The sequence below is a fragment of the Hetaerina americana genome, unplaced genomic scaffold, assembly GCF_022747635.1.
Source record: "Hetaerina americana unplaced genomic scaffold, ioHetAmer1.1.p SCAF_1, whole genome shotgun sequence".
NCBI lineage: Eukaryota > Metazoa > Arthropoda > Insecta > Odonata > Calopterygidae > Hetaerina > Hetaerina americana.
In genome coordinates this window covers 76,240,074-76,264,617 of record NW_027286069.1, presented here as the reverse complement: position 1 = coordinate 76,264,617, position 24,544 = coordinate 76,240,074, and the positions used below count along the sequence as shown (strand labels likewise).

The 24,544-nt window shown below is 35.7% G+C and overlaps 2 protein-coding genes across 2 annotated transcripts in view; one reads left to right on the top strand and one right to left on the bottom strand.

The window, feature by feature from the left end:
- The window catches only part of spel1 (DNA mismatch repair protein spel1), a 54,042-nt gene extending 31,415 nt beyond the window's left edge, over positions 1 to 22,627 (bottom strand). Inside the window, exons 1-2 of the mRNA XM_071583323.1 lie at positions 22,521 to 22,627; positions 22,393 to 22,442 (exon numbers count right to left, since the gene is read on the bottom strand). Coding sequence (XP_071439424.1) covers positions 22,393 to 22,442; positions 22,521 to 22,554 — 84 coding nt within the window. The 5' untranslated portion in view covers positions 22,555 to 22,627. The remainder of the gene's footprint in view (positions 1 to 22,392; positions 22,443 to 22,520) is intronic.
- LOC139693662 (involucrin-like) lies at positions 386 to 15,280 on the top strand. Its single transcript, XM_071591903.1, has 2 exons — positions 386 to 493; positions 13,007 to 15,280. Exon 2 carries the CDS (start codon positions 13,019 to 13,021, stop codon positions 15,020 to 15,022), a length of 2,004 nt encoding a protein of 667 aa, XP_071448004.1. The 5' UTR covers positions 386 to 493; positions 13,007 to 13,018; the 3' UTR covers positions 15,023 to 15,280.
- Positions 22,628 to 24,544: the final 1,917 nt, after the last annotated feature.

The following is a 24,544-nucleotide window of genomic DNA, read 5'->3' as shown; positions in this document are numbered from 1 at the left end:
ATATGAACCGATGTGATAATGGTTCAAATGAATAGTCTAAGATAAAAAAATAATAATGAATAGTATTGGATAAACAAATAATCACTCATTGTAAATACATGAGACTTCTCTGCTATCATTTCTCGAGTAGTGATCTAGAAAATATGTAAAAACCATAAACACAGTGATCAACCCGAAGGTCGGTTTAGTACATGTCATAAAAGAATGCATGACAGGGGGCATAGCAGTTCATCTCCAAAGTTTCCATTACAGCTGATAGCAAAAACGACAATGCAAAAAGAAAATAAATAGGAAAAAATAAGCCATTATCACAGGATGTGGGGAGTGCTTGGTTTGACTGGATTTCCAACTTACGAAAGAACACAATGTGGAGTGGGGGGATACAACAGTTTTCTGGATGACAGTGAGCCAGAGAATTCTGCTGTCAAAATACTTCCCTTAGAATTCATCGAGGAGAGTTTCCTACAAGTGCCTGGCATCAAGTGTTGGCTTAGTAAGTACTTACCAGATTTTTAAATTGTGCCCTACAAAATATTAGTTTTTAATTACTTCCCGTAAATCTTGGAATATTTTCATGGTACGCAATATTTCACAAACAGTTATTTCATATTCAAAGATTAAATGCAATTTGATACAAAGAATTAAAAACAAATGCCTCGAAGGGCCAAGAATTTATTTCACATTAGCTTTTATCTCACATTTCATGAACTTTTTTTAATTGTTACAGATGTCAATCCCTAAATTATAGTTATATTCAAAATGCCAGCGGCAAAAAATATTGAATAGTATTATCGTTCACCCTGAACCAAATGTCTTTTGCACATAAGGCCCATGATGCTACGTTTACTATACAGTTGCAGATGCTTTTATTATTGATTAGACAACTTGATAAGAACATGTCATTAACATCATATATGACATACAGAATATCTATTGAGTATAACAACATTTGCATATTTTTGGAGTTGGGTTTGAAAATGAGGTAATAACCTGAAGAGTAATAATTTAGGATCCCATTTTGCCACTTTCTTAAGTTCCCAAATATCTTGATCTCTTTGCTATAATTTGATTTCAAGTCTCCTGCATGTTCTGTACATATGCAATCCTTAGTAATGCAGAAGTCAGGATGACAACTTAGGCAACAATTGCTTTTTTTTTGCTTAAATGGGCTATTTTTCTTATCTTTCTATAAAAAATTGTGCAGTCCAGTTTGGAACCATAATTTCTGTATTAAAACACAGATAAAAAGTTTTTGAATATAGAATTAGGAATTTTTAAGAAAAATTATTTATTCAACTTTTAAGAGCAAGGTAATAAGCAATAGGCAAGAATAAACAGACACCCATTAACCACATGAGAGCAGGGTTAAAATGCATTTAGAGAGTGTACCTTGGATATTTGTAAATGGAGTAGAAATAAAGTACTGAAAAAATTATTACAGAAAAATTATTAATATTATCATAAAATATATTAATTCAGGGGATATTCTAACTTAATGTGGCTGACTTAGAAATCATTAGAGGGTATGCATATAACAGAAGTTTATGGTGAAGTTAACTTTGTTATCAAGAAAGTAGTGCATAAAATCAAGATTGCAGAAGAATTTGGCAGATATTTTACATAAAGAATGGATAATGTCGTGAAGTATTAAAAAAATATAATCAGGTCTTTGAATTAGATTATTAACATATATTTCGATTCATTTGACATTCACATGAAAAGTTATTTCTCAATTGATGGAGGGTTTAGTCCTGATATGAAGTCCAGAGAAACTGAGAGATTGATGTTTTTAAAAGAATATTAACTAGAATTATCAAATCTTTTGATGAAGTTATTTATCCGTCCAGGCAAACAAAGTGCAGTTTTAAAAAAATGAAAAAAACTAAAACTGCATGATGAAAGGTGATTGGAGCAAAAATGCTGAGAACTTAAGCCAAATAAGATCAATACTTGGGACAAATTTTGGAAAGAGTAGGAACAAAGATAATGTAACCTGAATAAGAATTACATATTTGACCAATTAGGGTTTCGGATCAGGCACAATTATGTGATGGCCAGACATGGACTGAGCGATTAGAAGGATTACAATGATAAAAATTAAATACAATGTGATTTAGTTTTTCATCTAAACAGAATTTCCAAAACAGCTCATAGAGATAGATTAATAATTAAATTAAGAATCTATGGTATGCATCCCTTGATGTAGTTTAAGGTCCTTAATGTTCCTTTGAGCCAGGGGAGCTAATGGAAGCAATGATAACTGCCCTTAGTGAGGTCACCCATGGTGGTTTAACCAGAAGTAATTAGAACCTTAATGTTCAAAGCATATGAGCCCAACTAAAGGTATTCTGCACAGCATCCATTCCTCAGAGAGGAAAATGAAAAGGTATGCGACCCCACTACAGAGGTCATCGAATGATGGTGTCATGTTAAAAACACTATTGAGGGGGGGAAGGAAAAGCACTTCATCTATTTATTCATGAATTTATGATGGACATAATAATGAGAAAGAGCTCTGGTAACTATGGGACTCTCTGACCAAAGAACCTCATGTCATGCCCAGCAGCAGTAGAGGCAAGGCTTTTGTGGATGTCATTACATTAAAGCTGAATCAACAGCATCAACACATGAAAACCTCACAGAAAAAGACGACACAGTAAAATAGAAACTAGGAGTGTTAGGACGATGTTGAGGACAGAAACATTGAGGGAAATTGAGGGAGGAAATATAGATATTTTAGGGCTAAGCAAGGTGAGATAGTAGAACAGTGGAGATTACTGGAGCAACAGTCATAGAGTAGTATACTTTAATGGGAAGAGAGCAAACTTGAGTAGGCAGTATAATCGAATCAAAAAGTAAAAAGGGGCATAGTTAACACACAACCAGGTGAGAGATAGCATTTTATTAAAAGAGATACAAGCTGAACCAACGAACTTGGTTAATATTCAAGTATACATGTCAACAAGTAAATGCACGAAGAAAGAAATAGGCAGTTTACGTGATCAACTAAAGGAAATAACTGTGGGTGTCACTAAAAGGAAGTCTGATGGTGATGAAGGATTTGAATTTGATAGTGAGCAAAATGACAGGGGAATGAGGTAAAGGCTTTACAATTTAGGAACAATCAATGACCATGAGAACAAGGAGTCGAATTCTGAAGGAGAAATGGTTCAATAATAACAAACATTTGGTTTTAACACCACAACAGACATAAAAAAACTGCTATCAACCCAAAGGTCGGTTTGATTGGTCAGGGCAGAGTTCACCTCAAACCAAGACCAACAGCATGTAAAATTCACACATCGAGGCTAAGAGGATCAGTTCCTTTCCCTGTGCCACCTATGATTTTCCAGAAAGATCTGGTTAAAAATCACACAGTTTGAGTGTAGCTGATGGTGCCTAGAGGCATGTCCAGGAATCAAATCTGGACCCTAAAGCCAGTAGTACAATGCTCTAGGCCCTCAACTACTGCGCCCCACAATACAAAGGCATGTATGGGAAAAATGCCCAGGTATTCAGCAGGATGTTAAATAATACTCTGGTTAGCCACAGATTTGAGAACAGAAAATCAATTCACAGTTTCTCCAAAGTAGATGCAGATTTACATCATAATTATTACAATAAAGTGTAGCATCAGATTCAAGGGGATAAAGCAATAAAAATGGATAAGGAAATGAAATGTAGAAGCCTTACAGAATGAAAAGGAAGGAGTACAAAGAGGTGGCAAGGGAATTTATGAATGAGTTCAGGGAGATGGGAACAGTAGAAGAAAATTGGGAACATCTCAGAATTGGAATATTAAAAGCCACCAATGAAACTATACATACAGTTAATTTGGGAAAGGGCAAGTGAAATATATACGTGGGTAGTTCAGCTCAAAATAAACTGTCATTATGATTTGGATGTCAAAAGTGTTTTTACTTAAGAGGATGTATTGGTGCACAAAAAATATGAGCATGAAATATTAAAGTTGTTTATTTATAGTAAATATATAACAGTAATTGGGTCGAAGTTGCCCAGGGATAGTGTTGGACTACTCAGCAGAGGACCCAGGTACAATACCTGGGCACCCTCAGCTTAACCTGAGCTGTGTGATTTTTTGGGTACCAGAACTTCCTGGGAAACCATAACCAGAACAGGGATAGGAATTTGCCCCCCTTCCCTGATGAGTGAATTTCACACAACATTGGGCTTAGTCCTGGGTGAACTGCACCATCACCTACCAAACTAACATTTGGGTTATTTAATGTAGCTATGGTTTTTCACGAGGGTAGTTTGAAAGGTTCTTGGAATCACCCTTAGATGTCAGCACTAGCGCAACGAGTTACCCACATAGTAATAGATAATCCTTAACATGTATCACATCAGCGCTCTGTAAAGAGATCTGTGGTGTGGATGCCTACCAGTTGTGGTTCTTGTGTAGTGATTTGTGAAGATGGAAAAAATTGAGATTTGAGCAGTGACTAAATATTTCAATAAGTAAAGGTATGAAAGCAAAGGAAATGCATGCTGACTTTCAGAACACACTGCTCCCTCATGTTCAACTGTTGCCAGGTTGACACATGAGCTTAAGTTTGGTTGGGACAGCTTAAATGAAGATCAGCATTGTAGTAGGCCAAAATGTGCCAATCCCCCAGAAATTATTGCAAAAGTGCATAAATCACGATGTACTTTTTTGTAGATTTCAAGAAGGCATTCAATCGAATTAATTGGATAGAACCGATGAACGTACATGTATTGCTAAAGGTAGGAGTAGATTGGAGGGATACATCACTTACCCACAACTTATACATGTCTCAGACTGCTAAGGTGCAAGTGAACGATGGAGATTCAGGATGGCCATTATTAGGAAGAGGGATATAACTGGGGTGTCCATCATCACCCATGCTTTTCAATTTATATGTGGAGGAAATGGTAAAAGAGGCATGGAATAAATGGAGAGAGGAATGAAAGTCCGTGGAGAATTCATAAAATCAGTTAGGTTTATAGATGATCAAACTTAAGAGTCATCCAGTCCGCTGAAGGATAACAATCATTGCTGAGTGCATTATAAAATCAATATGATCAGTATGGGATGAGAACAAATGCAAAGTAAACAAAGGTTATGAGATTTTGAGAAAGAGAAAACTAAGTAAATAATTAAAGCAGTAGTTCATAAACTAGAGCACATGGAACAGTTAACGTAGTTTGGAAGTGTTTTGAACCAAAATGGTCAAAGAAGTAGGGATATAAGGAGAAGAATTGAATTAGACAAAGTAGCTTTCACAAGGAGGAGGGAATTAATTACAAGGACATTGAGTAACAACTTCACGAAATGGCTCGTTAAAAATTTGATATGGAGTTTGGTTTTGTATGGTGTGGAAACATGGTCATGGAAGCAAGATGATAGGGGCAAATTGGAGGCTTTTGAAATAAGTGTGTGGAGAAGGGTGGAAAAGATAAAATGGACATAAATGAAAAAACAAGGAACTGCTAGCCTAAGTGTAGAGTGTGAGGGGATTGTCAGAAGAAATACAAAGAAGTCAGGAAAGATGGATGCAGAGCATTTTGATTGGTGATGGGATGTCTAAGCAAAGGGAATAATGTTAAAAAAGAAGGAAGGGCTAGGAATGGGATTTAGACATCATGGATGGGAGATGTAGAATTCTTTAATTCTGCACATGTTCATAGAAAATATGCAAAATTAAAGAGTTACTGTACTCAATAGTCTGTCTATGTTAGTCTGAAATTCAATATAGGATATTAAAATTAATATTTAATGATTATTATTCAAATGTATAATTATCACACAACTACAATTTATTTTTTTTAAACAAATAATGCCAACATATTGGATGAAATTTATAATTTTCTATCATCAAATATCCAGGGATCAAAAGGTAAAAAATTATTCATGTAATTCCCTTCCAGTTGGATGTATATAGGCATAATGGCTTTAGCATAATATTTTCATAATATTTTCACCATATTTTCATTTTTATAATCAACATATTCACACTACTATCCTTATTTCTACCAACATGCCACTAATTAATTATTATTTTATCTCAACAAGCTCTGATGGTATCATTTTGCCCTGGCAATTCCTTCCCATCTATTTTGCATAAGTTTTTGTAATTAGCTGTATCTTTGTTCGAGACCCATGATTTTGACTCAATTATTTCATATTGTAATAAATGAATGATTATTGTTCCACCTGGAACAAGTTTCTTCCCATTAAACACCAATGACAAAAATATTTCTGGATTCAAACTAAACCCATGGATTAAATTTTAATATAAATATACCAGAAGATTTTTTTAAATTCATGGGTTTATTTTGAATCCAGAAATATTTATTTTTTCATTGGTGTTTAAATTGGAAAAAACTAGTGGAACAATTTTCATTCATTCATTAAAATATGAAATAATTCAGCCAATTTAATATGTATACAAGGTGAATACCCTCCCATGGACTACAACCTTGATGTGGTGGAAGATCTTGTGCGTTTCGATTAACCCTAGAGCTGTCATGGTGGGAACAATGATAATTGCTCCCGGTAGGCTCCTCATGCCAGATAGGTCAAAGGTTAGGAGCCAGTTGAAAGATAGTTCCCGCAGCATCCATTCCTCAGTGAGGTGGCTGCAAAGGCATCTGACCCCTCTGGGGCAGCCATTGACTGATGGTGTCACGTTAAAAACACTATTGAGGAAGGCCATGAGAAACCACCTGCATTATCATTCCCAAGAATAAAACGATGGACAATATAGAGAATATGAGTCCTGGCAACTACGGGACTCAGCCCAATCGGCCATGTGTCATGCCCGACAGCGGGAGAGGCAAGGCTTCTGCGGTAATCATCTCACGAAAACTTTGCAAAGGAAAACCAACAGCAGCAGAACAGAAGACGCAAAAGAAGAAGACCGAATTAGTTAGATTAGGAAATTGGAATGTTAGGACAATGTTGAGGAAGGGAAAATTAGAGAAATTAGTGGGAGATGGAATGAGGAAACATAAATATTCTGGGTTTATGCAAGACGAGATAGAAGGATAGCAGGGATTACTGGAGTAATAGTTATACAGTAATATACAGTGGAGGAGACAAGGGCCATAAAGGGATTGCCATAATATTGAATAAAAAGGTAGGATGAAGCATAGTCAACATAGAGCAAGCAACGGATAGAATATTACCAGTAGAAATAAAAGCAGAAACAATGAACTTGGTCATTGTTCAGGTATACATCCCACCAAGCAATCATACGGGGGAAGAAGTCGATAGGATATACGATCAGTTAGAGGGCATAATTGTGTGTATTTCTGCAGAAAAACATTTGATAGAGATGGGGGATAGGAATGCGACTGTGGATGAAGGAAGATACGTTGATGAGGTGGGGACCTACGGTTTAGACACGAAGAATGACCACGGGGAGAAAGCAATTAAGTTCTGCAGGAGACAGGGGTTAGTCATCACCAGCACTTAGTTTAGTCACAACAAAGGTGTAGGTATCCATGGAAAATGCCAGGTGACTAAGAAAGGTATCAGTTAGATTATATTATGGTTAGGCACAGATTCACGAACTGTGTGATAAATTCACACAGCTTTCTGGGAACAGATGAGGGCTCTTGATCACAATTTAGTTGTTATGAAGAGTAACATCCATTTCAAAAAGATAAGCCAGGGGCAGCAGGTTAGCAAATGGAATGTAGAAGCATTGACTGGACTAAAAAGGAAGGAGTATCAGCACGCTGTAGAGAAAATCATGGATGAGGGTATAGAGCTGAGTAAAGAGCTGAGCCGGATATTAATCAAAAAAGGGGCTGCACTAAAGCTGCAAGAGAAACTAGAGGAACCATACATAGGAAAAGGACAAGGAAAACATGGATCATGGATGAGAAGATTACAAAGATAGAGGAGAGAAGGAAATGGAAGAATGTAAACACAGAGTTAGGCAAAAGGAAGAACAAAGAGCAAAATAATATATTGAAACAGGTAGTAAAAAAAGGAAAAGAAGCATGGTGGAAGATGCAGTGCAAGGATATGGAAAGTTTACAGAGGAAGGGTGAAATTGGTATAGTGTCTTAACCTTCTTGTATAAAGAAGGTTAAGACACTATCGGGATACAAGAAGGAAAGATCTGCACTAACAGCTAGAGATAAATCAGAAAAGAAGAGATGACAGAGAAAAGATCGAAGAGAGATGGAACAAATTAATAATAGAACTATACGGCAAAGAACTTAGGCCAGTAAGTTTAGTTGGAGTAAGAAAATATGACATAATCGAAGATAACTTAGGTCCAGGCATACTCGATGATGAGATAGAAAGGGCAATGAGAGAGATGAAATCAAATAGGGTTGTGAAGGGTAGACAACAGTCCAGAGTCCAACCCTACCCTGGCTATGGACTGATTCATAGTATCTATGAGGAAGGAATCTGGCCTGAAGACTTAGTGAGATCAGTGTTGATTCCTATTCCAAAAAAGGTAAAGACTACATCATGTAAGGACTACAGAACAATAGTTTTGATTTCTCTTGCAGCTATAGTGGTTCTAAGGATCATCAACCAAAGTATGGAGAGCAAGGCAAATGATTACTTAGGGGATGATCAGTTTGGGTTTAGGAAGGGGAGAGGCACGTGCGATATCATTGCAATAATGAGATCACTCATTGAGAGGATTATAGAATACAATCAGGACGTATTTGCCTAATTCGTAGATTTTGAAAAGGCATTTGATAGAGCGAATTGGGAAAAACTAATGAGTATATTGCAGAAGAAAGGAATAGATTGGAGGGACAGGAGGCTGATCTGCAACCTGTACATGTCTCAGACTGCCCAGATGCAAGTGGGGAACAGAGAGTCCGAATGGGCAGTTTTAGGGAAAGGAGTAAGGCAGGGTTGACCATTATCACCGTTGCTGTTCAACGTTTGTACGTGGAGGGAATGATTAAAGAGGCATGGGAAGAATTGGAGGTAGGAATAAAAGTCGGAGCGGAATTCATAGAATCAATTAGGTTTGCTGATGACCAAGCTCTAGTTTGTCAGTTAGCTAAGGGGTTGCAAGCATTGCTGAGTGAATTGGAAATTCAGTGCGACAGATGTGGGACGAGAATCAATATTAATAAAACAAAGGTTATGAGATTTCCCTGGAAGAAAAAGGCTAAGCTAAACATTAAAATAGGAGGGCAAAATCTAGAGCAGTTTACATATCTCAGAAGTATTTTGGACCAACACGGTCAAAGTAGTAGGGTTATAAGGGGAAGAATTGCGCTAAGCAAGGAGGAGGGAGTTGATGGCAGGGACATTGAGTAAGGATATTAAGAAAAGACTTGTACAAACTTTTATATGGAGCGTAGCTATGTACAGAAAAGTGGTCACTGAAGCCGAGTGATAGAAGTAGATTGGAGGCTTTTGAATAATGGGTGCGGAGAAGAATGGAGAAGGTGAAATTGACCGAGAAGAAAACAAATGAGGAAGTACTTGGTATGGTAGACGAAGAGAGGGGTTTGTTGGGAGAAATCCTAAGGAGGGAGGAAAAATGGATGACGGGCGTATTGATCGGCAGTGGGATGTTGAAGACTGTGATAGAGAGATAGAGAATGATTAAATAGGCATGGGAAGAATTGGAGGAAGGGGAATTCGTAGAATCAATTAGGTTTGCTGATGATCAAGCTCTAGCTAGTCAGTTAGCCAAGGGGTTGCAACTATTGGTGAGTGGATAGGAAACTCAGTGCAAGAGATATGGGATGAAAATCAATATTAGAAAAACAAAGGTTATGTGATTTTCCAGAAAGATAAAGGCTAAGCTAAACATTAAAATAGAAGGGCAAAAACTAGAGCAGGTAGAACAGTTTATATATGTTGGTAATAATTTGGACCAACATGGTCAAAGTAGTATGGATGTAAGGAGAAGAATTGTGCTAGAAAAAGAGGCATTCACATGGAGGAGGGAGTTGATGACAACACTGTTAAGTAAGGATGTTAAGAATAGACTCATTAAACTTTGATGTGGAGCATAGTTTTGTATGGCATGGAAATGTGGTCACTTAAGCAGGAGGATAGAAGTACATTAGAGGCTTTTGAAAAGTGGGTGTGGAGAAGAATGAAGAATGTGAAATGGACCGGAAGAAATTCAAATGAGGATTACTAGGTATAGTGGCCTATGAGAGGGATTTGTTAGGTGAAATCATAAGGGGCAGGAAAAATGGATAAAAAGCGTATTAATCAGTATTGAGATGTTGAAGACTGTAGGATGGGAGGATAGGAGGATGTTAGGCAAATGAGGAAAGATCAAGAATAGGATAGGGATTTTGGATGGGGTGAAGGGAGGAATTAAGTGCACAGAGATGAAGAGGGACTTGTTGTAGAGTAGGATGTTGTATTGTATTTTGTTAGGAGATATTTATTTGGTAGTTGTGTCCATCCAAAATCTACCTTAACCGGTAGATTACCTAATAATAACACTCTGAAGGTGTCCACCTATGCCAGTAGCAAATTTCAATCCAATCAAAGCATTAGTTTTGGCTTAAGAGTGGAGCAACCATTTTCAGATTTATTTATCAGCAAGGAGAGTTTATTAATGATTACTAACGTAGGATAATTATAAGGCCTGGTATTTTAAGGTCTCATATTTATTTCTATTATGACTTCACTGGAGTGAAATTTGAGACTCCATAATCCCTTCTTAACCTTATACATTACAATAAAGACAATCACAAACATCCATGCCCTAAGAGAAGGAAAACCACGTAGGTGGGAACTCGAACCAGTGACCTCTCCGTTGGCAGACGAGGGTGTGACCCCACCGCCTCCAGGGCTGGCAACCATTAAATCCAATAGTTCGTTTATGTGAAGCCTACCTTAACACAGAGAACACTGACAAATCTGAATTCATAAATAAATAAGATTGCTCATTAGTGAATGTGTACATTTTAACTGTGGTAACAGTTTTTGAGTAGTTGAACAATCACTTTGGACTTAACTAGTAGTCTCATAACACAGAGGCAGCTCTCAAAAAATAGATATTAGACCTTTAGCAGAGGCTAAGTTAAAATTCATTGAAATGAAACATCATAAAACCTGGCCATAGTATAATCTAAGTTCTGTTTATAATTATGTGCTTTACAACAATATTTTGTTTACTTATTGGCATAACATTAAATAGCTGTTTCTAAACGATGATATTATGCATGTGTTATGATTAGATAAGATCCTATGTAACATATTCAGAAGAAATTAAGTTTGACAAATGTTCAATTCAAGGAACATTCAATCTTCTACAAGTAGAAAATATAACAAGAATTTAATTTTATCAAAATAAGTCAGGAAAATAAATTTAAAAATGTATGTACTTTTGGATGCCTGGATGAAAGTCTTTGATATGAAATTTATATTAATAAAAAAATGACGCAATTATTCTGTGAAACTTATCATAAAAATTATTCACCTTAGAAGACTGCGGCCTAAACAATTCCCTATCTGCAACAATTAGGGCTTTCCCAGGAACAGGATAAGAAGATAGTAGAAATGTACTGGAATATTGTTGAGGAGAGCTGTATCAGATCAGAATGCTAATCATAATTGAAACTGATACACAGTTCTAGGTTATGCAGTAACACCTATCAAAAGATGGCCAATCATTTTACGGATTCCCTTTCCAAACTTTTTCCCGATTGCCATGATTTTCCTTCCTTTTTCCCATCTTTCTCTCAAGAATTTGAAATCTGATTTTATGTTTTTTATACGGATTATCCCCTATTACTTTGCATAGCACAGGTATCACAACAGATAGTCAAACTATGATTTTAGTGCTTGATAGGGCCTGCTCAAAAGATGGCATACAGCAAAGACAAACTCATTACACAACTAAATCACCCACACCGGGAATCCAGATTCATGCATATTTCTGATTTGATTCATCAAATTCTCAGTATTTTTAATGCTACCCTTGTCCCCTATTTTTCTCACATTCTTGAAGATATTGAGCAATTTCAGACTTTTTCTTGATTTCCCAATTTTCATGACCAAATGGTTGTTGTTATCACAGTTAGACAAAATTAAAGCAGATACTCGCACGCATAGATGCACTTTATAGCTTAAAGCTCCAATATGTTTCAGTATTAATAATCAAATCATTACAACAAATTCTGACCCCAGATAATACCATGTGACAATCAAATTATTTGCCTGTTTAATCACACATTCTAACGTAATACAAGTAATCTCATCCAAAATTTTAGCATACCCTTCAGTCAGAAAAATATTTGAACGAAAACAAGTCCCCAGAAATGAAATAAGCAAAGAGATTTCTAAGTATTCAAATAAGCTATTAAACTGCCACAATTAGCCACAAATGCAATAGGCATTGAGAATTAAGTTCAGTGATTTCAGCAGAAACTTGAACAAGGGCATACCACATAAGCTTGAGAATAATAGACAATACAAAAGCAAGTAGAAAACTATACAAAAAAAATATGAACATTGCAACATATGCATTGAATCTTAAGTCACCATAATACTGAATTATATGTAATTAAGTTCCATTCAAGTTCATAAAAGGAAGGGGCAAATTTGGTATACAATGGCCTTCGTTATGATCTTGAAAATATATGCAGAATCACACCAGAAGATCATAATATTTCACACTTCAGAAGTTTATGCACTTCAAGTCATGCACCCCTGCATCATATTCTTTGATTTCCCGTAGCGGCAAGATGTACTGGGTTTTAAATCAGCCATTAATTATGCAATTATGGGTAAATGTTTCAAAAGGGAAAAGAATTTCAGATGACATCTTGGTAACTATTTTAAAATAAGATAACAACTTATGAGATCACCAACTTACAAAAAAAATATTATGCTAACACATATAATTAATTTTATTTCCTAATTCAGTTGGCAAGTTTATATTTCTTTCTTCATTAATACTCCTGAAGTGATTCATGCATTCCATATGCTATGCCTGTTATAAATTCCCAAGAGAATAATCATTAGTTAGAGAATATCATTAACTTTCAATGGTTTTCTTTTCAGAACTACAGAACAATGAAGACCCTAAATATGCTGGTGCTGCTAATTGTGGTGCTGGCTTGGGCAGAATGTGCACCATATCAAAGACACGATTCTGTAGATTATGCCAACTTAGAAAACCCAGATGATGATAGTGAACAGCTTCACCAAACACAAGAGGATGAAGACATTCTTGGGAGCTTACAACATCAAGCTCACGCTGAGGACTTGCAGCAATATCAACAAGAACATATCCCACAGGATCTTCTGTCTGGCCACTTACAAAATTTCAATCAGAGAGCTCAAGAATTTCAACAAGCCCAAGAAAATGATGCAATACTTGATGCTGGATATTTGCATCAATCACAAGCAGCAAATTTAGAACGATTTCCTGAACAGCATGGGCAACTGAGGGAAGTTATACCTGACTCTTATGACATGCAGCAATCTCAAACTGAAGACTTCCATCAGGACCAACAAGGGCTACTCCCAATTGCTTCTCAATCTGCTCGCATTGAGGATATAGGCCAAGATGAACATGATGTTCAACAACTTCAGGGCCACGAAGCCTTTTTGAGTGAATATGAACAACAGTCACAAGATGCAGAGAAGCTAGAACAGGGACAAATTCAGGACATGGGCAGACTAACAGATGACACTCAGCAGATCCAAGATCATGACAGTTTAATAGAAGACTCACAGCAACAATCCCAAGTTGAAGATTTCAGTCAATTTCAGCAGGGAAAAATAAATGAACAGCAGTCTGGCCGACTGGAGGATTTGGGTGATGATGCAGACACTTTTCAGCAGACACAAGACAAGCAAATTGAAGACTTGCGTGAGTTCCCAGAACAGCAAGGACAAATTCAGAACCTGGGTGAAGTACCTATTTCAAGTGACCTGCAAATCCAAGACCACGATAGTTTTGTAGACGACTCACAGCAACACTCTCAAGTTGAAGATTTCAGTCAATTTCAGCAGGGAAAAATAAATGAACAGCAGTCTGGCCGACTGGAGGATTTGGGTGATGACGCAGACACTTTTCAGCAAACACAAGACAAGCAAATTGAAGACTTGCGTGAGTTCCCAGAACAACAAGGGCAAATTCAGGACATGGGTGAAGTACCAATTTCAGGTGACTTGCAAATTCAAGACCACAATAGTTTTGTAGATGACTCACAGCAACAATCCCAAGTTGAAGATTTCAGTCAATTTCAGCAGGGAAAAATAAATGAACAGCAGTCCGGCCGACTGGAGGATTTAGGTGATGATGCAGACACTTTTCAGCAGACACAAGACAAGCAAATTGAAGACTTGCGCGAGTTCCCAGAACAACAAGGACAAATTCAGGACCTGGGTGAAGTACCAATTTCAGCTGACTTGCAAATTCAAGACCACGATAGTTTTGTAGATGACTCACAACAACAATCTCAAGTTGAGGATTTAAGCCTATTTCAACAGGGGAAAATAACCAATGAACAACAATCAGGCCGACTAGAGGATTTGGGTGATGAAACTATTTTTCAGGAGCACCAGGAAAAACAAAATGAAGACTTATATCAGGATCAAGAACTGGGACAAATAAGACAAGATGCTCAAGAGCAAAATTCAGCTGAATTTTTTGATAGATCAGAACAGCAAACTCAACTTGGAGGCCAAAATCCATACTCTGTTGGCCAATTTCACACTGAACCAAAAATACCAGCCCTGCAAATATCTCAAGTACGACATGAGCAACTGCCTTACAGTTATAATAAGGAAAATGAGGCAACTGAAGTTGAATCACATGACATGGGTGGATCTTCCATGAACATTGAACCAGAGCAAGTACCCTCCGTTTATGGTGGAGAACTTCATCAGAAGCCAAGTGATGATGCCTTCAACAATGAGATGATTGCTCTGAGCCGTGACTACCACCTCACAACACACCCTGCTCCTGGATTTTGGAAAAGACTTGGTTCTAAAATTGAGTCTGCTTATGGCAAAGCCAAAGATAAAGGTCAACAAATCATTCACAGCATTAAGGAAAGTGTTGGATAAAATTTGTGATTAACACTCTTTTACAAGTAAACCTTAAATTATGAATAAACCAACACAACAATGTACAAAACTATACATAAAGTATAAGGGCTTTCACTAATTTTATAAAGACAAGCAGTGGAAAGTCAAAATTTATTTGAATCAAACTTTTTCTATGTGATATTTTAAAGAATAAAGTGAAGACACCAATGTTTATGACAACACTAGTTCTTACATTGATAAAGCAAATAAAGACTGTACTAATAAATAGTTAAAGTAATAAAATATCTTATTGATTACTGTTCAAAGTTAACCCCAGAATCACTTCACAATTATTTGTTTAACATAGATCCCATGTGTAGCAAACCTCCAGTAGGCATCACATTGGCACCATTTTTGCAAAAATATATTCGACCAGTATACACTCAAGGTATGTTCCAAATTGAGTGGGAAAAATCCCACACTAATTTCACTATTTTTAGGGAGGGTAGGAACTATTTTAAGTTCAAATGCAATTAAAATGTAACCAAGAAGGTGGCAGGGCTGTAGAAGAGTGGGGAGACTTCAAGTGTGTTTTTATGAAGTCATCCCATCTATGACTGTAACTAGGAATTCTAAGAGAGAGCTAAGCATCTAGCATCTATGCTTCTTTAAATGAGTTCAACATATGTCTTGATAATTTATGTGGCAGATTATAAGCAAATGGAAATAAGCACATCTGAATAGAACACATTTGTCAGGTCTCAGAAATTATAAATTTTTTGATTACCAGCTAGAAAATTCATTGGGAATAGGGAATGAATAAACTGGCTTCTCGTTGATAGCAAAGTTGCAGTTGTTTCTGACAAATTACTGAAGCTGAAGAACCTAAAATTATTACTATATCAAGAGAATCTTTTTTCACTGAAAACAAACTCAAGGCAGAGAATTGACCAAAGCCATTTAGAACAAATTGAATGGAAGGCTGACTTCTGTCTAGAGACAAAGAATATCAAATATCAATGCCAATGAGGTAAGGGTTTGAAAAGCTGTTTATTCTAATCAATGTTTTCCCTTTAATCTGTTAGTAGGTGGCAAATGAGATAAACCCATAACCACACCACCTGTTAATAGCCTGATAGTAAATAAGGTATTTTCCCATCGATAACGTGCACCTTATATATAATGTGCACCTTATGTATAATATGCACCCAGAACTTTGTAGTTAACATAAATTTTTATAGATACCGCGTGCCCAGAGCTGCATAGTTATCTTGAGCGTTTATAGATGCTGCGCATCTATATGTATACATGCGCGTAAAAATTATATGTATTGTGTGTAAAAATAAGTCTATATCCATACACTAATACAAGGTAACAACCAATGAATACGTGAAATCATAATTGCCTGTGGCTATATTTACCGTAAGTATACAGAAGATTAGAGCCAGGTGATTGAAATTAATTCCAAACAACAGAAGAATCAAAAAATAAACAATATTTACATGCCAACACAATATGTCGCCTCATTGCTTTTTTGCTATGATTTGCAAGTCGAAAGGAGACATAGGTTTGTGCACTTTCATTTGCTATATACAATAACTTTCAGCAAATCAAATAGGAAAAAATAAGAGAATGAATGAAAGAGAATTTTCTTGTTTTGTTTGCTTTGTTAGTTTCGGAGCTCAGCTGTTCTAGATATTCTCCAAGTTCTATGAAAGAGCTGCCTATACTGTGATTGTTTCAAACCGGAATTGAGTTAAGCTTTTGTAATTTAGAATTTTCACAAGAAAATTACCCATGGAGAAGAAAATCGTATACAGCGATATTTAAGCTAGAAGTCATCAATTTCGCAAAAGAAAAAGGAAATCACTAGGCTTTACCTATCATATTTTACGTACATACATACATACAGGTACATACCTGTATATACTTACAAGTACATAAGTACGTGTATATACCATGTGCTCTACGTATACTTGAAGTACTATGCATTAGAATAAAGAAGCATTAAGTATTAGAATAAATGAAGTATACAAATTATATATTTCTTCTTTTTCTCATGGATTTATGAGATGAAATAACTGTAACAGTAGCAGATCTGTATAAAATAGAATGCTATTAGAAAGGCATGCATCCAGACCAATTTATTTTTGCGAGACTTCTTTAAATTACTCTGTGTGCATTGGAATGTAAATGTTTGGAATTTTTCAATTTCCATTACATAACGCAGATCGTTATTTTTTCGATCATCTGAACATTTTTGCATAAAATTTTTGCCCAAAATTTGATCAACCAGTACATGTATTAGGAATGGAATTAAGGTCACATGATTTATAGATATTTAATTCATTGAATAAGAGGTTAGAAGGGAATGTCAACCAGCATGGGTCAGACAAACTCCTAGTTTGTATAATTTAGGGAGGACATATATCAAGAAAATGTTGGGAAATTCAGGGAATTATCATCTAGATTATGATGTGGCCAAACAGGTTTAGGCATTATCAATTTGCAGTTTGTCAGCAATGGATGTGAATTCAGATCATAATTTAGAGCCCATGCACATGACATTCAGTATGATAAAAAAGGGAAGAAAACTAATAAAATAAAATGTAGTGACTTCAACCAAAATGAAAGGAAAAGACTACCAGGAAAGGCATTAGACAGGCTGCACAGGGTACCATTAATGAACATATTGCAGAGGTAAGAGTGGACTGGAAATAGAGAGGAAATATACCTCCTCTCAGACTGTATAAGTGCAGGTAACAGTTGGAAAACTAGGATTAACAAGGATAGGGAAAAGGAAAGACAGAAACTTCCCTTATACGCCATGCTTTGATATGTAAACACAAAGGAAAAGCAAGAAAAGCGAGGGAGAAGCTGGAGGTAGATAGGAATGAAAGCATGGGGAATACTGGCTAGGTAAGAGTTGGTGAACCTTTTGACGACCGAGTGCCAATGTTTATGTGCGTAATAAGAGTATACTCTTGACTTGCATACCAACCCATCGTGTGATCACCATGGAATGACCTGTAGCACCCTCCAGCTGTGTGTGCCATAATAATTGCTCTGCGTGCCACTTTGGGCACATGTTCCATAGGTTCGCCACCCCCAGATTAGATCAGTCAGCTTTGCAAGTGATCAAGCCCATAACTAGTCAGCCAAGAGATTATAATCAATGCTGAATGAATCACACAATCAACGTGGCAGGCACAGTACAAGAGTCAAACTTAACGAAACAAAGGAAATGAGGTTCTCAATAAATAGGAAGATACAATATTAAAACTGGACAGCATAAGTGAGAGCAGAAGGACATTTGAAGTGAAAATGGGCAACGTAGTAAGGAAAGTAAGAAAATAAATGCATTAGGCAGATATTTTATTAAGGAAGGAGTTAATGGTATTTATTAATGGTGAGAATACAAATAAAATAAATGAAAGCTTTGATTGAGAGTATGGTTATGATTGACTCTGAAGCGTGGTCTCCGAGGCTGGGGGTATGCTTAGACTGGAGGCTTTTGAGATGAGGGGGTGCAGAATGAAAAAAAAGGGACAGAAAGGTATAAAAACACTACAGGTATATATGGTAAGGAAAGAAATATTGTTGGACGAAATACAAAAATGCAAGAAAAGTGAATTCATGATATAATAAGTGAACATTAATTGTATAAGACTGACAGAGGTAATTTTGGGTAAGCAAGATAATAGGAAAAGATTTTGCATGTGTTAAGAAGAAATAAGGGGGTGAGAACGAATGTGGAGTTAAAAAGGGTACATCATAATGCAGGGTGTTTAAGCTATTTAGTGTTAAGGAGGACTTATTACCAGTGTCCAACAAAATACTACCTCAAATGGATTACTAAAAAAATAATAAGGCAAAAATTTAAGGCAAATGAGTGATTTGCTTAAAAGGCCTTTTTCTTCAAGACTTAAAAGTACAGATTAAGAAGAAAAATTTCAGTGTGTTTATTTTGTTAGAAATATGATCCTATTATAGTAGCATTAAACTTTTGGTAGTGCCATATTTAACATATATCTTGACACACATGCACTTTTTCAAAGGTCACCACATTTCAACTCTCCTTCCTCATAACCTCAAATGTGTATTAGTATTTTTCGCAGAGGTTATTTTTTTCAATGCTAACATCCTATTTTACAGATTAATCCTCCCAACTCACTCCTTTGTAAGCACATCACTGATTTTTAATATTTCTCTTAAAATTGATTGTTTGATGCTATGAAACATAGAGTACTTCACGAACAAATTAATTAAAGTGAGTACTTAATTTTAATGTTGATTACTTAATAGTCACTCTCATCTCCAAAGGTCCAAGATGACTGAACAATAGAGTCCTATTCAAATAAAGTTGACTTCATTAGATAGGCAGAAGGAAACCATAATGAAAAATAAAAGGGAAGTGTTATCTCACATTGATAAGCTTCATTTACAACTTATGGAAAGAATGGGAGATTCATCACTAATAGTGTACATGGACAGGGTATTCAGTGAATATAAATTTTGTAATTCCCGAATTTTCCAGGTTTCTCAGATTAATGCTAACTTTTCCAAAGTAATTTTCTTTGCACATTCAAGCAACTGTTTAACACAATATCCAACGCAAATGTAAAATTTCATTCGCGATGTGTACCTGACAAGAGAGAAAATGTTGCACGTCTAAGTTCCAATTTTCATGGAAAAATAAAAATCTCAAAAGCAAGGAGCTTTGTTTTCAGTCATTTAATGACAAGTTTTTGCGCAAAATACCTTTCCAAACTAAACTAACACATAGGATAGACACACTGGCTAAAGCCTAAGCATATCAAACAAATTATTTTTTTACAGACTTTTCTTCAAATTACACTCATGTTTAGCCCTATGTAATGAATGTATCAATTTCACCTGCACCTGCACTGGTTCACCCACTCCTACTGTCACTGGGAGAGAATTTCCCAGTTTACAATTCAGAAAGTACATAAAAGATGTTGTTTCAAATTCCAAAAAAATGTTATGCCTAATATTTTCATATAAACAAAAAATAATAAGTTATTTTCTCAAACACCATAAGTAGCTTATTTTTTAGCCTACCATTTACACTATGCTGAGCTAACAATTCCAGAGAACTAATATCTTAAACAAATTGGGAAATAAGTACACCACTTGTCCGGATGGTATTCCTTTTATCATCATTAAAAAATCCTAAGATGTCATTAAACCCCCTCTACTATTCTTAGTCAACGAATCTCTTAGGCTTGGTCAGTTTCCATTATCCCTTAAAAGCACCAGTCATTCCCCTTTACAAAGGTAAAGGAAGTAAACAGCACATGAGCTCTTATCGACCAATATCTATACTCAATCAATTCGGTAAAATTTTTGAATTAGTTTTTTATTCTCAATTAACATCATACCTTGAATCGCACAAACTGTTATCAACCTCCCAGCATGGATTTAGAAAATCCATGTCCACTACCACTGCTACCTACCACTGTATAAACAAAATATTGTCTGACCTAGACAATAAACTGGAATCTCTTGTTTTATCATTTGATTTCTCCAAGGCCTTTGATTGTGTCAATCACCATATGTTATGGCTGAAACTTCAAGAATCTGGCATAAGAGGTACACCATATAATTGGATTAAATCTTTTCCAAACAACAGACAACCGAGTGTAAGTGTTACGAAAGATGGAATATCTCATGTATCGCCTGCAAAAACAATATCCTGCGGGGTTCCTCAGGGCTGTTCTAGGCCCAGTGCTTTTTCTCATATATATAAATGACCTCCCAAGGATGCTTAATTCTGTACCTAATACGTTTCCCATAATGTATGCCAATGACACAAATGTCTTAGTGTCAGCCTCTTCAATCAACGGCCTGTAATCAAGTGCTAACAATACTGTCCACCTTTTGCAAGAGTGGTGTGATCATAATTTTCTTCATATTAATAAGGATAAAACAAATTTAATATACTTTGTAAACAAAAATTAGCCTATAACATATATTTCAGTGTCTTTTGACATTGTGATTATTCCGAGGAGTGATAATGCCTCCTTCCTGGGTGTTACCCTGGATAGTAGACTAAGCTGGGATAGCCATATTTCTAGTTTACGCAGAAAACTCTGTTCAGTGCGCTATTTGGTACGTTCAATCAGGCTAACTGCCAATTATGAAGTACTTAAGTCAATATATTATGGTGAGTTCTACGCCCATGTAATTTTTAATATTTTTTGGGGCCCATTGCCCTGTGCTCATGTTGTATTCAAAATCCAAATGCGGATACTAAGACTAATGTGCAATACACCCCTTAGAGCTCCATCTCGTCCCCTCTTCAAAAAACTGTACGCTTCCTCTTCCCTGTGCGTATATGCTAAGTACTATTGTTTATGCTGAACGCCATATTTCATTATATGCCACTAACAACAGCATCTACAACCATTATACTAGGACCTGTAGTTATCTACATGTGAACTACAGAAGAACTTGCAAGTCCAGTCTTTCCCCCCAGAACATGGGACTCACATTGTATCATAACCTTCCTCAGGTTATCAAGAGTATTGAAAAATTGTCCACTTTTAAATTTTAAGTGTGGGAGTTTTTCATGTTATGTTTATTCTACTCCATTGATGAATTTCTGAGCATTGAACTATGTTTTGTATGTATATTATGTTATGATCATTGACGGGCCGAATAACTTGGAACATGTATGTACCCAGATCCTCAGGCAAATAAAAACTATTATTATTATTATTAATGCATTAACTCAAGTGAAGTTGAAAAAAATAGGTACTACTTTAGTGACAAGAAGTAGACATCCACAATCTTACAAGTACGTAACAGGATATTGAATTTTGAACCACTGAATATTTTATCTCGTAAGCCCTTTATGGGAAACTAGTACTCGAGTAAAAGAATTGAATTTCATAACTACAATCGACCATCAAAATAATGCACCGTTGAGTGTTTTTACAATACCAGATTTACACTTCCCCACAAATTTTACGAGAGAACTTTGCCTGACAATGCTAACATAAATTCATCGAAAATACCGAGCGGTATCTAAATCCCAATTATTTTCATGGTCATTTTATTCTTCTGTCAAAACTTACTAAGATTTCCTTTTCCATGAGCAATTAAGTTTGGCGAAACCTGCCGATTAATTCTGATGATATAAGTATGTATGTAACTCATAATAGCATAAATAACTTTACATTACAATCAAGTTAGAACATTTAATTAGTTTAAGAAGTGCACTTCTGATAGCAATAACAAATAGGATTAGATAAACAGAGTCGATGTCAAATGACCGTCACTATCCTTGGTCATCGACAACCCGTCTACCCGATCACATTACCACTCAACCAACTGGCAAGATCCCTTTCAATAAAAGAAATAGTTCTTAGAAAATATTTTATTACCTCGGGAAGGGACTGGAAAAAATTAACAAATCCATCAGCTTGCCGTGAATCTGCAAAATAAGAGAACAACTAAGTCGGTTTGAGGATCCCACCACAAATAACTTGTAAAACAAAATTGACTATCTTACCAAGGGAGAGCTCATGATTATTTTGAGACGTCATTTTTGTTCTAATAAGATGTAATAATTTTCAAATATCAACCTGAAGAACATCAAAATTAATGCCTAGTGTTCTTAATATCTCTAATACTAAACAACCACCTTAATGAGCCAAAGCGCGATAACCGCGAAAATAAAGTAAACTGAATAACGAATATTCCCTACGTATTTCCGTTTCCTCATACGTCACGATAAAGTTTTTCGAATTGGCGCAAGACCTAAACTTGTGTATTTGTTCACACGTAATAGGAGATCGAATTGTTGACATACATACAAGTTGGTCAACCATCTGCCTCCCTCATTGGAAGAAGTCAACGTATTCATTAACTAAGTCTTTACGCCCAACGGTTGAGGGGTTTTATATTGTTTTCCTTATGAGAGTACTGGCTGTAGACAGAGCCAAGGGATGAATTCAAGTCATGTATCATATATGTGTCACATATCCATGTATTCATAGCTAAAAATACTTAAATAGTACTTAAATAAAAACGTGCTAAAGCAAAACGAGGCACCTTTTGTTTTCAAATGTCTTTTTCGTTAAGTGACTGAATTTCATTAATTTATAATAATGGCTTTTATGGCACACAACATAACTTATTCTGCAATGTAATATCTTGTAAATGTATTTGTTGTCTAGTGAAATTGATGAGAGATTCTACCGTGAATTTTGCCTCTCAATCTGGACCGATACTTCAGAGATGCGTTTTTATGTATTAAGCGAACGGTTACTAGGGCCGTATGAAGATTATGGGAAGAGTCAACCCTTCCCATAATATGCGTTTTCATAATATTATACGCAGCAATTTCCGCCAACTCAAAGAGAATGCTTGGGAAATTGAATATAAAATATCTTTAAACATACATGACTTCCAGAGAGGTTTTATGCTTTTGCCGTAGGCCTACCTACTTGTAAGAGTATACATAAGAATATTTATTGGAAGATTTCGAATTACCATATAGAAGTAAGAAATCTATCGCTTCATATGTTAGTTTTTAACGTTTCTGAAATGTATACTCTATGGTCTTAATGATGATATGAAGCAATGCATAACCCAGTTGAATTTCAATCGTGCTATATCCAAGAGCGGCAATAGGTACACATGCAGATATATTGTGTGTGTATATAAACTTCTCATTACCATGCTTAAGCTTTTTTGATTTCAAATTTATCTTGAGACTAACATTTTAAACAAATCAAAATTTTAATATTTGGCGAAGAGTAATTTTCAAATATTTAATTGTTATAATAGATCATGTTAATTACATTTTACAAATGGTCTATCACGATATGTCAAATTTACGTATGCTATGTATTCATAGATTTGCATTGATTGGTAAGCAATGTACCTGTATACTCCTTCCATACTTGTGAATTGGAAATGTGATTGTATGGTCAGTGGACAATAAAACATTTTTGTTCAAAGTTCTGGAGTATTTGAATATCAAAATCAATTTATTATTCCTAGAAGCAATGGACCATAGATATTGCCTGAAATATAAATAGCATTTCACTACCTTTAATAGAAAAGGAATTACTGAATGTTTCATATAATCTCAAAAATAAGCAATCAACTGGAATTGACAATATTCCAGTTGTTGTTATTTAAATATGTATGGGTATCATTTGTAAACCATTTTTTCATATAATAAATGAGTCTTTCATTAAGGGAGAGTTCCCATCTGCTTCAGGTTGTTTCATCAATAACATTGTGACAAGCTTAGATAATAATTCATTCCCTCCTGGAATCTTTAATGATCTCTCTTGAATCTTTGACTACGTAGACAACCCTTTGTTGCTGAAAAAATTAGAACATAGCAAAAATTAGAGGAATAGCTAGCAGATGGTTTAAATCCTACCTTGAAGACAAAGCAGGCAGTGGAAGTTTTACCTACTCCAAAAGTATACGAAGCAGTAACTTATACATTTCAGAAACAATAAATTTCGGTGTGCTGCATGGAGGTATACTAGGTTCCATACAGTTCTTAATTTGTAT